We start from the raw sequence: 14,683 nt of genomic DNA, 5'->3' as shown, positions 1-14,683 counted from the left end.
TGTCTGAGCAACAAATATTTGTCATTTTAAAGATTTTTAAAATTCATTTTTGTGGTTTGGTTTAAATGTGGATAAACCTGATGTCCAATGTCTTAAGATCTGAATAACTTGCAGTTTTACATAGATTTGGAAATTCAGGCCAGATGCTTCCTGATCATTATTACTTATAGCAAAATTCTATTATATGGTTAACCTTTTTCTCTTCCTTAATACTAGCATTATATTTATATAATACATATTTATATAATATTTATATAGCAGGTGTTCTATTTAGAGAAAATGTTTAGTAAAATATCTCAAGCTCTGTATTTATGTAAACACTTTTCATCTTTTTTAATAATAGGTAAATCAAACTGGGAAGATGATGGCTGGGGAGCATGGGAAGAAACAGAAACCCAAGAACCTGTAAGTCTTTATAAACGTATGCATGCTTGTTTGAAAGTGTCATTTTCCATTTGTAATGATGGTGACATATTCCAATGTTAGGTTGACATGTTCATTAAGAACGTCTTTGTGCTTCCTTAATAGTACTGAGTAGATACCTTTCTTAAGGATTTAATGACTTAATAGTTAAGGAGGCTAAACGGAGAATAACTGTTTTAGGATTCTTTCTCCTTCGTTAGTTACTATTTTAGACTCCTCCACTTACTCATTCAACATATATTTGTTAAGTGCCCACCATATTCTAGGCATTTTTCTAGGAGCTGCAAGTATAGCCATGAGTAAGGTACATGAAGTCCCTGTATGTATTTTCACCTGTGGGTAATAGAAAAATCTAACCTGAACTGACTTAAATCACAAGGACATTCATTAGCTCATATAGAAGGAAGTCAGGGTAGTGTGGACTCATCGGTTGGTTGATCAGGAGATTCAGCTGTGTCATCAAGGACGTAAGTTCTTTCCTTCTGTTTCGTCTGCATATATAGTGGTGTCGACTTCATCATAAAGATTGTTCTTCTCTTCGATGGGGTATGCTGCCATGTTTCTTCATGACCAGAGGGAGAAAAAGACTAGGGCTTTCTGTGATCTTACAGGAGCAGGGAAGAACTTTTTCAGAAGCCTCTAGGGAACCTTGCCTATATCTCTTGGCCAGAGTAAGGCCAGACACCCATTTCTGAACTAGTCACTGGTAAGGGATATCAGATTTGTCATCATTCAGTTTTGCCATTCCCTGGAATTGGAGGATTAAAGGGTCCACTTCTCCTGAGACCCATGATTGCACAAGGGAGGAGTTGATATCTGAACAAAATCAGGATTTTTATGAAAAAAGAATGAACCTATATATTGGATAAGTCTTATCATCCTGTTCCCAGCAACTTACACTCAAATGGGGAGAGAGAAATTTTTTCAAAAAGAGAGATAAAACTATCAAATGGTGGTAATCAAAGTTACATAGAGGGCTCAGATGGTGATGTGGTAGTTAGTGATCAAGGGACTACAGTAGCTCGGGTGGAAGGCTTTTCAGATGTGACATTTGAGCCGAGGTCTGAAAGACAGTAGGGAGCCAGCGAGGTGAAGATCTGGCAAAGAGCATTGCAGGCCAGAGCAACAGCTCATACAGAGGCCCTATGGCAGGACTGGGCTTGGAGTTTGGAGGACATAAAGAAGGCCAGCCTGGCTTGGCAGGACTGAGTGGCTATGAGATGGGGTCAGAGAAGTAAACAGGCCTGATGTAAGGCTTTGTGAATTTGGAGTTGGTAGGAAACCACACATAGCTGATTTCTCATTTTGAAAGTTATTCTTGGCTGCTTTTTGGAATTGAAGTAGGGAGCAAAAGCAGAAGCAGGGAGACCTGATAGGCTGTCATGTTAGTGTAGTTCAGAAATGATGATGGCTTACATTAAGGTGATATCAGTGAAAATGAGAAAGTGATGGATTCAGGATAAGTTTTAGAAATAACAGTAAGACTTTCCTATAAGTTGGTTGTGAGAGCTGAAGGGAGAAATAAAAAATCAGGGATTAACTTCTTTGATCTGGGGTACGGTGTGGTGTAGGTAAAACATTTGATAAGATGTTGATAACCCCCAAGGCTGGGTAATAGGTACCATTCTCTTTATTTTTGTCAATATTTGAAAATCCATAATTAGTTGTTGTTGTTGTTGTTATTTTAACCCTCCCAGATACTTGGCTTGAGCAGCTGGTTGGATGGCGTGTGGTTTATTGAGTTGGGGAAGACTACCAGAATAGGTCTGGGGGAGAAATGAAGGAGCATCATGTTGTAAGAAGCAGAGCATGCTAACGTCATACAGTTTATCGAAAAGCTCCAAGGGGAGATTAAGAAGAGGAAACCATTCTCCTCCCGGAGAATTGGGATGTGTTGAGGAAGATGTAATGTAGCTCAAGGAACATGGTTATGGCATCACTTTAGCAAATAAACACCTCGTTGCTTGCCCCTCTAGTGCTGTGTCAACATGGAGACTCAGCGGTACTCTGTCTCTGTTTTTACTACGACTCACTGGCTTCTGCTTACTCACAATTTAGACCGTTTCATGGCTGTTATTTGTATCTTTCATGTGTCTTAGATTCTTTCTCCTCTTTGTTTCATATGCGGAGCTCATATGAGGATTTGATGGGGTCTGTTCATCACTATCTAATATAGGATATTTGCAGAAAGTGGGGCATAGTGTTTATGCCAGGCCAGTGTGTGGGATGTCAGCCTACCTCTCAGTGCTGCCCTCTGGCCAGACACCACCAGTGGTCTGGTTCAGCTATGGCGAGAATGGGGAGCGGAAGGAAGGGAGAGGAGAGGTATGCGTAAAGAAGTTTGGAGGCTCTGCATGGCTCGAAGTGAGCCAGCCTCTCAGGGGAAGATGGCTGTGCTTTGTGAATTTTTCAGAACGGGGTAGTGTAACTAGCAGCTACTTTCCTGTGGTGTTGGGTACATGTTTACTTTTAGTATTTATTTTCTAGAATCCTATCGCTAGTGACTATTATAAGTAATACAACAAGCTCGCAAATGAGTTTGGGGTTTTCTGGGACAAACCTCACCGACATTGCATGTTAAGGTGGACACGGCATCTGTAATCTCAGAGGAGGTCCCCCGGGATGGTTATTGTTACTGTATAAGATGGTGCTGGTACTGAGTGATGGTACTTGTCTTCAGACCCAGAGGCCACATCAGTCTGCTGTGCATATTGGTTCTTTCTGGAATGGCTTGTTACTTGTGAGTGACATAGTTGAGGAGTTGTATGTGAGGCTAATTTCCCTCACGAACGTCTGCCACATTTTCTCTGCTAACTTGAAGGGGGTTAGTTGACTGTTGGGTGTCGTAGACCTGCTTTCTGGCTCATCTAGCAGTGTGCCTTCCCGAAGCGGACACTTCCTATGGCATTGTAACCTAATACAGTAGAAAGCGCAACTGCAGTTTGGGGTCAGAGAAGCAATAGGCCTGAGGTAAGGCTTTAGGGATTTGGGATTTATTCTTAATGTGACCAGAAGCCACACTATCTGTTTCTGTTTTGGAAAGCTCACCTTCGCTGCTCTGTGCAGTGGGTTGTAGTGGGTCTTTTTATTAGTTGTGCCTCTCATACTTGTTCACATCATGGGCCAGTGTATCTTACAGTATTTCATTTTGATGCGCCGCTGTTCCAGCTGATTCTGGGTGATGTGGACAATGATTCCTAGTGAGGGTGTGTATGTTTTAACAGACTTTCTTTAAATCTGTGAAGGTGTGCCATCTTTTTATTGGCAAGAATATCCCAAATCTAGGAATAACATCTTTTAACTGTTTCAGTAAAGAGCTGAAATATGCTTCTATTTGTTCCAAACACATGACCTTACATGTAGCACATTTCTTCATTTGGATAAGATTTGAATGTTTACAAATGGCTCTCGGGGTGGGTGAGGGTAGCTTGTTGTTCTCTTTGTCTTAACTGATTTGCTCACAGAGCAGATTTGACGAATACGGCAAGTGAAAGAGTTGACAACAGTTCTGGGTATACCAGTCATTCCTAACTGTTGTTGTTATCCTCCTATGAACCCTTGTACCTTGTCATGATCTTACGTACATGGTGAAGGAGAAGGTATTTGAATGACAACAAAAGTGGCCCAGGATAGTGATAGTGAGATGTTATCTGGATGTTAAAATGATCCTGCTGTATGTAACAGTCCTTCTTTGAATTTGTATCCTGTCCTCAAAATAAGACAGTGTCTTTGTTAAGGAGACTGTTTGGTGAATGAGAACAAAAATGACAGGGTGGCTAGGGAAAAGGATATGACATCTGCCCTATGCTGCAGCGTCATCTAGAACTATCCACGCATAACATCAGTATGAGCTTTTGCTGAGCAAAATGTTTTATACAAGGGCTATTAGAAATGTGAACGCAGCTGAGGTAAGAGACTTCTGTTTTTTCTACTGCTGTCTAGGATTATGAACAACTCCAAAGGCATAGCCAGCTCTAGGGGTGTAACAAGAATCAGAGTAAATTTTGGCAGATGTATGAACTGCATGCTGTGGTCAAGGTAAGAGATGTAGCCACCGCATCGGAATGGAGAGGGAACTTTGCACTGTCCCTTGTTAGGAACAGAGAGCAAACTCAATACCTGCCTGCCCTGAGAGTCTCACGGGTAGGTCTTGTCTGCATTAAAGATGAGGCCACTATTGGGACAAGAGAAAGGTCTCAAAATCAATTTATGGCTGTGTCAAGGTGCTGTAACTGTGAAAACAGTGATAGGGTTCTCCACCATTGGGCTGTGGTCCTCATGACCAGCAGAGGAGAGGAATCTGACATTAGAGAGGTGGTGTGTTTTGGTCTTTGGGGGGGCTGCGGTGGTGTATAGATGAACCCCAGGCAGGTTAGCTCAGAGTGGAGCACAGCAGCAGCCACTGTCTCCGGACGCTGACCTGGAGGCCAAGTAGCTGTTGTCGCATCCAGCAGAAAACTCCAAAACTTCAGGGTGCTTTTTTATCTCCACAGGTCTATAGCTCTGTGAGGGTAGTTTCTTATTTTTATGGCAGAAGAGAGTGGAGGGCTTTTGTAATCAGAAAGACTTAGAACCAGTGTGGACAAGGCTTTTTTTTAAGAAAGGAGAAGGCTCTTCAGCTTTCTGTGATTCTGAGGTGTCCACTGTAATAAGTGCTCAGTGAAGAAAACATGTTCTAATATCCTTATCAGCAGTAGCCACCACGTCCAAGAGGGTGTACATCCGTGACATGGGTCGGCTTAGGAACTTTAAGGATGGCTTCAGTTAGAGAAGAGGACAAATGTCTTTCTCCTGTAGATATTTCATGTCTGTATGAGTCTGCTCGGCTGCCATAACAGAACACCACAGATGGGGTGGCTTAACGGAAATTTATCGTCTCGCAGTTCTGAAAGCTAGAGGGTCAAGACCAAGGTGCTGTCAGAGTTGGTTTTTGGTGAGACCCCTCTTCCTGGCTTGCAGATGGACACCTTCTCACTGTGTCCTCACATGGCCTGTCATCTGTGTGCAAAGAGAAAGCAGTGAGTCCTGGTGTCCCTTCCCCTTACAGGGGTAACCAGTCTGTCAGATTAAGTCTCCGCCCTTATGACCTCATTGAACCTGGTTACCTTCTTACCTCCAGATAACAGGGACATTGGATTAGGGCTTCAACACATGAATTTTGAGAGGATACAATTGAGTCTGTAAAAATGCCCCAAATAATGGATCCACGTCAGGCATAACTTACAGGTGTGCAAGTGCAAAGAATGAGGTTAAGGAAGTCCTACTTGCCCATAAGTAAATACACTAAAGAATTAAAGGGGCAAACAGACTTTCAAGATGGGGGGAAAAAAAGGGCAAAAAAATATTCTTCTCTACTAATTTAATTTTAAGTGGACATCATGAGAGGTAGTGTCTTGCTTGGAGAAAGTGGAAAAGAAGATGGTTGTACTAGAACATCCACCAATTAATGATCCTATAATAAATAATAATTCACTTTGTAGTGTTTTTTTACAGTGTTACAAGGGCTTTCAGTTTGGATTATAATTTGCTTTGGGAAAGAAGTGGTTAGAGGGGGATATTTTGCCTAGCCTCATGCTATAACGGAAATCGAGGCAGTTAAGGAAGAAGCTTGATAAGGTTTAATTTAATTTTAGTTGTAAGGTAGGGTAATGAGCTTTCCTTCATTGGTGTATTAAGTGAAAAGGGTAGGAAGTACAGAGTCAAGGATTTGCTTGGCAGTGGTTTCTGGAACAGGAAGCACAGAAGGTTCTGGGTTAAGGCCCTTAGTTAAGGTAGAAAGTGTGGAAAATTTCCATTCAAAAGACACTTTAGAGTAAGTTCCGTCTGTTTGCCTCTGTAAACTGTACTATACCACCTTCTGCAATCCGATGTAGCAGATTAACAAGGAAAGCATGCTGGCCAGATAGAGGGCCCCAGAGAAATGTTTGCTTACAGACTGAGAAATACAGGATACAGCATGACCTGATTAGAGATTCTTAGAACATTAATAATCTGGGATAATACTGGAGAATATTTTGCCTTCCTTTAGTGTCATTAGACTCCGGTGTCGTCTGCCACACAGGAGTCACAAGCACCAGATTGGCCAGAGGCAGAGGAGGGCACTCAAGCTATACTGGAATAATGCTTTGGGTTCTTGTACAAAGGGGGAAGTGGCTACAGAGTTTCTTCTTATTAAGGTGGGTTCTCATTGGGACTTTGGCATTTGACTGTTAGAAATACGACTTTTGTGGGGTGACTGGGTGGCTCAGTTGGTTAAGCGTCTGACTTGGTTTCAGCTCAGGTCATGATCTCAGGGTCATGAGGTCAAGCCTTGGGTTGGTTGGGCTCTGTGCTGAATATAGAGTCTGCTTGTCCCTCTCCCTCTGCTTCTCCCTCTGCTTCTCCCCCTGCTTGCTCCCTCTCAAATAAATAAAAAAATAAAATAAAATCTTGACCTTCCTGTTAACATTAATACGAGCTGGGTCTTGCCTAGTGATTTTCAATTGGGGGGGATTTTGTCCCCTTAGGAGACATTTGGCAGTGCCTAGAGACAGTTTTGGTTGTCACAGCTTGGGGGGAGGTGCATCTAAGTGGATGGAGGCCAGGGATACTGTCAGGCATCTTACAATGCATACGACAGCCCTCCAGAACAAACAGTTGTCCAGCCCAAAATGTCAGTTGTCCCAGAGTTCAGAAATCTTGGTCTAGCCTATTGCTTTCCATGTAACTCTCTCGATCCTTCTTTCTGCCATTCCTCCTGTTTCTAAAATCCCTTGGCTTTGGGGCGCCTGGATGGTGCAGTCAGTTAAGCATCAGACTCTTGGTTTCAGCTCAGGTCTGATTTCAGGGTACTGAGATTGAACCCCATATACGACTCCAGGCTGAGTGAGGAATCTGCTTGAGATTCTCTCTCCCTCTCCCCCGGCCCCTCCTGCTTGTGCTTGCTCTCCAAAATAAATAAATCTTCAAAAAAAATTAAAAAATAAAATCCCTTTGCCTCTTTGGGGGGCTTCAAAACTTTGGCTCTATATGGCTATTAATTTGTTTTTAGTAGATTGTGGTGAATTGGTTTGCTAGCATGAAAAGTGCAGTTGAAAGATTGTTTGCCAACAAAGGTGAATGTAAATAGTTCCTCAGTTTTTGGCCACAGATCAACAAGTAGTCCAGGCTCAGTCTTGGTGGCTTGCTTGCTTTATTAATTAATTAATTAATTAAAGATTTTATTTATTTATTTGACAGAGACAGCCAGCGAGAGAGGGAACACAAGCAGGGGTAGTGGGAGAGGAAGAAGCAGGCTCCTGGCGGAGGAGCCTGATGTGGGGCTCGATCCCAGAACGCTGGGATCACGCCCTGAGCCAAAGGCAGACGCTTAACAACTGTGCCACCCAGGCGCCCCTTGATGGCATTATTTATGCCTAAATGTTTGAGGGAGACCTATCTTTAGTCTCCCCATTGTAGCCAACCACCACTTTTCCTTGCTCTTGCTTAGACTTCTTAATTTTATTTCACATCTGCACTCCTCAGGCACTCCTCCAGCGTAGCTTGTTTGTTTGGGTATAGTGATGGGCCCCTTGTCCTCTGCTGGGGAGGGAGGGACAGCGATCTGACTGTGCAGTGGAGGAAGGGGGTCTGGAGACCTGACTGCTGCTCAAACCCACTTCAGCCAGGCTTCCAGATTTTAGCCGCATCTTTCCCTTACTTCCCCAGGGACCTGGTATCGTTCCTAAGCCTGTGGGCAGTTCTGCGTGCAGCTGGGCTTGTTGCTCCTCTGTCTTCCCTTCAGTTTTTAGGAGGTAGTTTTCTAGGGACTGGGAAGTCAGTTGGCACCTGAGCTTCTGCTTTCTAGCTCTCAGAATTGTGGCTTCCCCCGCAACCCCCCATTGTTTTTGCCCTTAGTGGTTATTGCCTTTAAACTCTGTTTTGGCTCTTTTTAGTGGAGTTGAGAGTACTGGGGAGAGTGAGGCTAAAATTCACGTGTTTATTCCTCTCTTTACCAGAAAGTCCTGTGGGCTTCATGTTCTACCCCTTCGTTTTTCCAGTTAATGTAATTGGGAGGTTTTTCCACATCTGCACATATAAATCATCAAGTTCTTTTAAAGGAATACTGAAGATCTCATTGTGTAGATGTACTGTGATTTATTTAGCCATACCCCTATTGAGGGACATTTAGCTTTTGTTCTTTTCCTTTTTTTCTTTTTTTCTATCACAAGCAGTGCTAATCATCTTTCCATCTGCCATGCATCTTGGTTGCATCATGATGAGTCAAACTGCCTGAATTTCCCTCCCAGCTCTGCCCTTTAATGACTAGGAAGTCTTGAGTAAACTACTTAACTTCTCGGAGTTCAGCAACCTCACTCCTGTTGTTGGGAATAATAACATGGGAGTATAGGAGATGTGCTTAGAGTAGTACCTGGAACATAGTAAGTGCTTAGTAAGTGTTAGCCATTCTTACTTTTCCTTTAGAATAAATTCCTAAAAGTGAAATTGCTAAGGTAAAAGGTATATGTACTTTAAATTTTAATAGAAATTGTTGAATGGTGCTTCCAAAAGGCTGGACTAGTTTGTATTCCAAACAGCAGTTAATATGAGAGTGCTGTTCTCTACTCTGTGTTACAGAAATGAGAACAGCTCTGACCCAGTCTTTTTTTTTATCATGGACCATTGCTATTGCTTATTTTGTAAAAACATTTCTCTACACCCCTATTTTTATTAATATCGAGAAGTAAAGACTATGAGAGGTGAGTGTGGTTTTTGTTTTTGTTTTTTTTAACAGAGGCCTGCTTTTCTCAGGTGTTTTTTGAAATTGTTGACCCCTGGTATGTATCAAACTGTAATTATTGCTAAATCAGATTGGTGTAAATGTCATTTCAGTGTTTTAATTTTCATTTTTAAAGATAGGAGTGTGGGGGTGCCTGGGTGGCTCAGCCGTTAAGCGTCTGCCTTCGACTCAGGGCATGATCCCGGCGGTCTGGGATCGAGCCCCACATCAGGCTCCTCTGCTGGGAGCCTGCTTCTTCCTCTCCCACTCTCCCTGCTTGTGTTCCCTCTCTTGCTGTCTCTCTCTCTGTCAAATAAATAAATAAAATCTTAAAAAAAAGATAGGAGTGTGGTTGGTCACCTCACATTTTCACTTATAAATCTTTTTGGGGAATGTGTACTATTATATATATAATATATATATATTTATTTATATATAAATAATGTTTATTTAATATATTATATATAATATGTATATATATATAATATATTATATATATATTATATATATAATATATTATATATAATATATTAAATAAACACCAATACAATTTAAGGCCATAGCATTTAGTTTGGCTGTTAGAGCTATTCTGATTTATGCTGGGTGCTAATTGTTTCTTGCTTATTCGTCTTGTTTGTCCAACTAGATAATTAAGTTTTTGAGCAGGAATTGTTTGGTACTTTCCTATATCCTATGGTGCCTAGGGGAGCACATAGATTTAGTGTTTAGTATAAGACAGTTGTTCAGGAAATAGAGAAATATGTTTTTCAGGTTTGGAGTTTCATTGCAATTGTTTGTGAAATGAATTTTCTAAAAATGATGAATTTGTTTAATAAAAATGTTATTACAAAAAATTTAGGTATTTCAGAAAAATACAAAGTAATCAATTTCCTAACATGTAAGAATAATTATCATTATTAACTTTAAAGGGTTATAAATATAGGCATTTTGCTGTGGCTATGTGTAGGTTGAGTCATTGGATGAATGGGCACACAGAAAATTCTATAAAAATAGGTGTGTATATATATGTACAATTTAACTTGCTAAGTTTAGGAAGAAAAGTAATTTTAAAAAGGAGATTAAAATTGTAGGTTTCTGTAATTATATTTGTAAATTTTTTTCCTTTGGGTTATCTGTAATTAGATTTGTAATCAAATTTAGTAAGAGTTCTTGTCTTGCCCCATTTTAATTTTGAAAAGACCTTAAGACCTTTCATTTGAGAATTTTAGTCTCTGTCAAGGTGCTGTATAGCTAGCTAGCTACTCATCTCGGTTTTTATCTATTTCATATATTGAAGTTTTGTATAACATTTTGTTCGGGAATGAAAGGTCTGCTACCTTAAAAAAATTTGAGAAGCATTGAGCATTATGTATGTTAATAGCAAACTAGAAAAACAAGAAAAACCCATTTGTATAGCATCATTTACTATTTGTTTCAGAATTGCTGCAGCACTTAGGTCTCTTGGTTTAAGAATTGTAGATGACTATTTTATGCCTACGATTTAGGTGGTAAATGAGAATTACATTGAATGTGCTGACTGCTCTGTGATTTCACTGGATTTTAATGGCCACCACTGTAACGTGTCTATGAAAGTTAGCACGATGACAGTGATGGTATAAATTGCAGATGATAGGTATACTATGCTAAGGTCGAAACCTTTGAAAAACGATTCTGGCAACATCAATGGCCATCTAGTCACCACAGTAGCTGATACACCAAAAAACATTTGCCACTGTGTTTACAGAGTGATAATTTACTAGCTCCGTAGAGGCCGGACATAATTGAAAGGCTTGTTAAATTACTGCAGCTTTTTACCATCTGCTGCGTTGTCAAAGAATAATCACTTGACAAATTTGTGGGCTTAAAATCAAAAGAAATAAATTTTTAAAAATATGTGTTATGGCTCTAGTTGTTTAGACAGAATTCTTCTTATAATCGTCATTGGTGGTAGCTTCAATATTCGTGCATATTCAGAAACATTTTTACTGGTCTCAATTCAAAGAAAACTCCTTGAAGTTTAGGTCACATTTAAATAAAATTATACATTCTCTCCTTCCATTCCCCAAACAGCTAATGAATAAATTCAATATTAACTTCAGTGACCAGGTAGGTACTAGGTTTTTGCAGAAAGCCAAGATAGTCCTTGGTAGTGCTGTTTTTGTTTTTTCGTTTTCGTTTTTTTTTTTTTTTTTTTTAATTTCACGTGTGCCTTGGGGAATTAACTACCTTGTCAAATGATGGTGAATCAGTAGCTTCAAAAGAGTAGCATTAGTGACTACAGTTCCCATTACTGTGGGGAAGGTTCTCAGAAAACCTAACTGGTAGGCAAATGCCCTTATAGTAGCAAGCAAAATGATGAGCTTGCGTCTCGTTAGCCACTGAGTGTATGCTGATGCTCTACGTGACTTCCTAGAGTGTTGGTATTAGGCCCTCTTTTCTGCCTGAGCTGTCTTGATGAATTGGAAATTTTGTGTAAGCTTCGTGTAAAACCCAGTGCTAGTTCATTGGGATCCAGCCTGGAGAGGGGATTTCCGCATCTCTGCTCTACCAGTACTTTCATCCAGGTACTTTTGCTTGGACTTGAGGTTCCCCTGAAAAATCTGACCCAGGAGCTACTTCAGACAGACCCACACTCCTTAGTTTGTATTTCTGCTGTGAGTATTTGTCTGCTTTCCTACCTGGGGTTCCTTTATCAATTCAGTCTAATTTAGGGCTCCCTCGCCCATCCCCCAGCCTTGCTTCTACCCTCTATTGCCTAGAGCGGCGGTTCTGTCTGGAGACAGTGTTGGTTGTCACACTGAGGATGCTACCGTACCACGAAGAATTCTCCTACGCAAAATGTCAAGAGTACTGAGAGACCTTGGCTTCAAGCAATGTATTTCAAACTGTTTATCTTGACTTGTGGTGAAATCACTTTACTGTGTCTTGACCAGTACTTTTAAAATAATGAAATAAAACAGAATTTTAAAAATTTGGAGTACATCCCAGGTTGTAAGCATAGATATTATTTTGGACAACTTTTGTTTGTTTCGTTATGGGGCAGTAAGGAGGGAGGGGGAGACAAGGAGGGGTGGGGGGAGGAAGTGACTGAAATTAATTGGGATGTAAAATCATTTTTATTGCTGCTTGTAAAACTTCAAAGTTTAAAAAGAATGTGCACACAAGAAAGAGAACAGATCTGACCAGACAGCTTTACTGTTCAAAAAATGCTTCAGTGAAAGATTATTATTAAAAAAAAAAATGCTTCAGTGACTGCCAGTATCCTCAAGACCAAGTGTAAGGACCCCGGCAAAGGAGATGCAAGCTCCTCGTCACCCACTTGCTGCTGCAGTGTCCCCTCCTACCTGCTGCTGCAGTGTCCCCTTTTACCTTTCACTGTTGGACACTGCTTTGACAGCAGCTCCTTGCTGGCTCATTTGCCTCTCGGCCTTCAGATACGTTGAGTTCATGGTTTTCTAGAGAAATAGGACACAGGGGACTAGCCTGGGAATGCCCACCTCCTCTTCGTCTCTCCTGCTGCCCCCAACCTGGCTACTTTCTACTCTCCCAGCAGGATTTAGCTTAGGAGTTACTTCCAATAGGAGGGTTTTTTTGTTGTTGACACTCTACCCTCCCAACCCCAGTCTGGTCTGATGACCCTCTTGTGTTCCCTTGACTGACTACTGTGGATTTGTCCACCTGTCTTCCCCAGAGGAGGGAAGGAGGCCTATTTTAAGGCCAAGAGTTCTCTTTTCTCATGTTTCGGTCCTAACACAGGGCTGGCACATAGAGGTGTGTAGCCCTACTGGAGCGTGTTGTGTAGGATAGATTAAAGCAGGGAGAAAGATGTGAGGCCATTGAGGATCTGGTCATCCTCTGGGATTTTGACCCACAAATTGTTGCCTCATTCTTCCTCTTATTTGGATTCTTTGTCCAGTCCTCTGATTTTAGAGGTAAGGAACCAGAGTTGCTAGGGAGAGTATCCAAGGACTATATGAATGTGTATTACTTTAAATTTATTACTGATGGCATTTGTGTGGTTAGCGACAATACACTTACTCTTTCCAAGCCTTGGTTTCCTTTTCTAGGGCAATGAGGATTTTGAATCAGTTGGTCTCCATGGTTCCTGCTGTTTCTTTATACGACTGTGTAATCCCATCAGCTGGCTGAGAGAGATTATGACACATGTGTGAGGGGGAGATTGGTGAACAGGGCAGATCTGCTTTTAGTCCCTCGGTCCCAAGGAAAGATGGAGAGGTAGAGAGGACATAGAAAAGAAAATTCAGTGAAGAGTGACAGAGTTTCCTTTTCTCCCTCTTTCAGTAAAACCTCAAAATGGTTGAAATGCCAGAAAGTAGACTGCTAATCAGGAGAAGGTTCTTTTTCTGGCTTCATATTAGTAGATAGGTACATTTATGAGGTTGCTAAGTGGGGTTAGACATGTAACCAGTGATTGTGGAGTAGTTTCTCTGAATTTGTGTCCAAGTAAGTGCTGTTTCCCGTGCTTTCATCTTGGTTCGTTCTTAACGGGGCAAAATTCATGCTTGCTTCTGGGATCACGTGTAGCCATTTGCTGGGATGGTGGCAGACAGGGCTGAGTTCAAGGCCCAGCTAAGACGGTAGCATTTTGTCCCTTCTTACATCTCTCTAATTTGTATTTTCCATGGGTATGTCAGCCAGAATCTTGAACTGCTAAATCGTAAGGGAAAACACTCCAGTGGATACTATTACTTAAGGATGTAATACTTAAGGATACTAGCTTTGAATCTTTTCCTCATTGGCATACAGGTTCATGTGCAAGAGTGGTTATAGGTGATTCCAGTATCTTTGCGAATACAAGGAGGGAGACATGGGAATGCTGCTTCTACTCACCTGTGTGACAGTGGGGTGCGCGGCGTGTGGACTTGAGTAATAGCAAACATAGTCTTGGCCAGTTAGAAGGCTTGGAGTCTAGTGTGTGAGAAATGCAATCACAGAATAAATAGGTAGCAAAGAATAGTAAGACTTGGCAATAAGTTTGAAAGAAGGTAAGAGAGTAGGATGGAGGGATAGGAACTGGAACTTGGGACAGAAAGACAGAAAAGAAAGGGAAAGTGTTTTTGAAAGAGTGCCTGGAGAATGTCTCAAGGATACACTGGCTCACATGTTCAGGTAGTGTCCTGTGGGAAGGTTAGCCTGGAATAGAGTGATAAGTAATGGTAATCCTTTGAGAAAAGGCTTTCATTGACTTGAGACTAGAGTCAAATCCCAGGCAAAGACAGGCTTCTCCAAGGGCTGTTACAGCTATAGACCAAGATGAACAAGCAGGATGATGGGATGGAAAGCCCACCCAAATTAAATGTCAGGAGGCTTGCGTTCTAGTTAGGTTCTGACACTGATCCTTGGCAGGGAGCACATCTTAAACCTCCCGCAGACTCTGTTTTCTTTATTATAAAATGAGGTTTTGAACCAGGTAGTCTTTTAATGCCTCGCATCTTTGTATTTCTTTTACTCTTTGTCTTTTCAGCAAATATAAGCATGTAGATCTAATCCTTGTTAGTGGCA

The 14,683-nt window shown here is 41.2% G+C and overlaps 1 protein-coding gene across 2 annotated transcripts in view; it reads left to right on the top strand.

The window, feature by feature from the left end:
- The window catches only part of RAB3GAP2 (RAB3 GTPase activating non-catalytic protein subunit 2), a 96,126-nt gene that overhangs the window by 20,040 nt on the left and 61,403 nt on the right, over nucleotides 1–14,683 (top strand). For both annotated transcript variants that reach the window (XM_002920009.4, XM_034667202.1), the window contains exon 2: nucleotides 344–405. In XM_002920009.4, the coding sequence (XP_002920055.1) occupies nucleotides 344–405 (62 nt within the window). The remainder of the gene's footprint in view (nucleotides 1–343; nucleotides 406–14,683) is intronic.

The sequence above is a fragment of the Ailuropoda melanoleuca genome, chromosome 8 (assembly GCF_002007445.2).
Source record: "Ailuropoda melanoleuca isolate Jingjing chromosome 8, ASM200744v2, whole genome shotgun sequence".
NCBI lineage: Eukaryota > Metazoa > Chordata > Mammalia > Carnivora > Ursidae > Ailuropoda > Ailuropoda melanoleuca.
The sequence above is the reverse complement of the archived record's forward strand: the minus strand, read 5'-3'. Positions and strand labels throughout refer to the sequence as shown.